This window comes from Opisthorchis viverrini (assembly GCF_000715545.1).
Source record: "Opisthorchis viverrini unplaced genomic scaffold opera_v5_384, whole genome shotgun sequence".
Taxonomy (NCBI): Eukaryota; Metazoa; Platyhelminthes; class Trematoda; order Opisthorchiida; family Opisthorchiidae; genus Opisthorchis; species Opisthorchis viverrini.
Genome location: NW_008752039.1, coordinates 185,367 through 188,807, shown reverse-complemented (window position 1 = coordinate 188,807; position 3,441 = coordinate 185,367). Strand labels below are relative to the sequence as shown.

At 44.3% G+C, this 3,441-nt stretch overlaps 1 protein-coding gene across 1 annotated transcript in view; it reads right to left on the bottom strand.

Annotated features, from left to right (window-relative positions):
• Positions 1–2,137, bottom strand: part of T265_10556 (hypothetical protein) — a gene marked incomplete at both ends in the record, with an annotated part of 37,577 nt that extends 35,440 nt beyond the window's left edge. The window contains 2 exons of the mRNA XM_009176958.1: positions 1,804–1,876; positions 2,098–2,137. Coding sequence (XP_009175222.1) covers positions 1,804–1,876; positions 2,098–2,137 — 113 coding nt within the window. The remainder of the gene's footprint in view (positions 1–1,803; positions 1,877–2,097) is intronic.
• Between the last annotated feature and the right edge of the window lie 1,304 nt (positions 2,138–3,441).

Below are 3,441 nucleotides of genomic sequence, written 5' to 3'. Positions count from 1 at the left end.
AATATATATATATATATATAATACAATAATTTATCGTGCTCTGCAACATGTTCCATGGTAGTCCTTATTTCATTTGATTTTCATTTTCCAAAAGTAGGGATCTGGCTTTATCACTTCCATCATTTCCAAACATGGGCGCCATCATGTTTGTTTCCAGATGCAAACGAGCTTTCTGTCTGTGGGTTTTCTGGCGATATCAGACTGACGACTATCTTGGTCAGGAAACGGCGAAATAATTCCGTATCTTGGTTACTACTTTGGCTACTTCGCGCAGCCGAAGTGCTTGGATCTTGTCGATCATAAGCCTAGTTTCTATACAAAGCTCCCTGTCTGGTTGTCTCGTTTGCTCTGTACACATCAATGCCATCACTGTTTTGACGGATGATCGTTTTTGTTCAACTGGAAAGTGTCTTTTGTGTTCCCGACGTTTTTATGAGGACTAAAATTGTGTTCAGCTAGCCGCTGTTATGTTTCCCCTTGTTATGCATAATCCAGATATCCGTCATTCCATGTTACTATTTACCAGTGACAATAAAATGCTCAAAACACGTCAGGTTTGTAAGGAAGAGTCTCTGTCTAATTGTATTCGTTTTACGAAAAAGTTAACGCAACATCTTTGCCATTTCTACATTGTTTGCTGATGTGATGGCTCGCAATACCGATTGCTTGAGTAGCTGCCAGTTCTTTCTGAGCGTTGTACATCCGTGTTTGCCGAATCCGACAGAATGCATCACTTAGTTCATTTGGTATTTGAAGGTTGCTCTGGTCAGATAAGTACGCTGTGTAGGAGCCATCCTACCATTCACTGCTTATTGACGTTATTGTGTAGGTCATGGTTGTACGAGGGCTGGGATACTGCCAGGGCGCCCACACCTAGACAGGAGGACGATTAGGGTCCTCAACCAAAGCCTTTGGCTCAAAAGCCTAACCGCAAGGCAGCGGTGTTTGGCGGGAAATGCAAATGCATTACCATTTCTACGGAACAAGTCGCCACATGTTCCAACCCCCAACCTGGAGGGCCAGGAGACTGTGTTCGTCAGACCTCCACCACAGACCATCCACCAAGGACTCACCACTTTTGAAATGCGCAGAGTCCAGACCATCTAGGCCGGGTACTTCATGGAATGGTATCTCACGTTGGATTTCCGTTGACGGCAGTCTGATGTCCATTGCATGGAGTGCACACTATGCCCCCACCCTTACAGTTACCCTTAAGTGGTTTTCTCACGCGGACATTAGGGCCCATCGCAATGGAAACGCCAAGCAGTATTTAACGCGCTATTCTCGGATTCCTGAACTCCACAGACCTTATCAGTACCGGCTATGGCAAATTCAGTACCTACGCCTATCACGTTTTATACGACCGTCCGTCTGGAATGTAATTATATATTGTTTGCTAGCTGATATAACCATTTTGCTTAGAGTACAAGTGCTCTCATTCCACTACGCCATCAATAGACATGATGATCGGTGAAATTGCGACCTAATTAGGGCGTGTACAAAATCAGTGCCTTTAGCATCGAGCTATCATCCAATCACACCACATAGTTTCACACTACTCTAATAAGTTCTCACAAATTGCACTCCGTAGATTGACGTCAACTAATGAACACGGATAAAGACTTCGGTGCTGAATGTAGTCCGGTAAAGTTTCTAGAATCCCTTACGGAAAGTGGAATACGTGGGCGGAACACGGGCATTTCTGATGGTTTACACACCCCTCTGGTCAAACTGTACAATGGCGAGTGCCAAAACGCACACAGTCTCACCACTAGCTAAAGCGTAGCTAGCTGTTGTACTTACCTGTAAGCATTCATGTTAAATGCATCTGGATCGATCTCACTGGGATCGCCCGTGAAGCCACCAATCAGGTTCACTGCAATTATACCAACCTAGAAGCTGTGAATATTGAACCAATTTCCAACCTGGTTGTACATGTTATACCTGTTCGGATAGTTTCTGTGAAGCAGTAACTGGATGTAAGAACCACAGGTATCCAGATGAACAGATTTTAGTTCCCTTGCTTTAAATTCCGTACTTTCATTGTCCGACAAAGAAACATAACTGGAGAGGTAAGGATTTTCAAATGATACCTACCCAAGCCGTACATATCGCGCCGTTCGATAATGGTTAACATCACATTCCAAAGGAGTGCCAACAAAGAACTCGACCCTCGTCGCTGTAATCATTTCAAGAAACGCTAAGAGGAAACATACGAATCATGTACTGATGGCAAAGGACTTGAATTTTCCTTAGGTGCGCATGACGCTCAAGTGAGAGCACCAACTTTTGTGGAAATGGACAAAATCGCGAGGATACCCAACCCCGCGTAGCGGGAGAATGGCGATTGAGTTCTTCGGCCGGGAAATTTTCGTCCTGACTGGAAACGTGCACAACTCGGAAAGGCAATTTATGGGGCATATTTTTAGCTCAGCTCACGTTGCGGGAAGCCAGTTGCAAGCGAGCCACCGTAAGAGCTCTTGCATACGCGGGTCCTGAAAGTTCATACACGCGGCAACATATTGAATTGGTCTCATACACTCATTGTTGTCGAACTATTTGATTCCTGAGGTGAATCGGGAGTACCCCATACCTGAAAACCGTAAGATTTAACGAGGATTAACAGCCAACGTGATAAGACTACCGTGCAAACCTCAAGGACAAAATTGAACGATTGTTAATCCGAGGACCTCAGCAACTAAACACACTGAGGTAGACAAACAAACATAGGGTGGAATTTCCCTGAGTTAGTCCCCAGAAGAATGCTTTTTATTTAGCCTTCATAATCAGTGAAACAGCTCTTCTTTTGTGGGCACACAGTGACTTTGGGTGTGCCAGATTCAAAAAGAATTGGCACCAATGGAAGCCCATTAGCGGCACGATGCTGTTAGCTACAAAACATTCAGGAATGGAGCAAAACCGTATTGCACCAGAATGTTGCATTTTGTTGCATATGTGCTCAAATCAACAATAATCTTAATCTACGGCCATATTTTTGCAACTATCCAAAGTTCATTGTCCACCGGAGCAATCATGCCTCAGGCGGGAAAGCAAGGTTGAATGGTTTACCAGTAACTCTGAGTCCTCAGGATGCCTAAATATGGCTCAAGCGTCTGAAATAGTACTCTGTATTCAATTTCTCGAATGCTTTGGTCCATTAAGGTCACGTCGTAGCATTCAAAAAATTCCATTCCATTGTGCGAATACTGAGCGCCCACCTAGTGGGGCCGCGTAAACCGCATCGTATAAGTACAACCAAAAGTTCTCTGTATCCGTGGTCCGAAAAATAGAAAATTTAACACGAAGATTTAGCATTTGATGGAAATAATTCTGGTGCTCAAGATCTCCCCACGCGGGCGCAGTTTTATCGGAATTTGTTCAAACAAATTGGGAGTCCACTGTGGGCGCGAAATTCGTAGTTTATTGTCTGCCGGTGGCTTC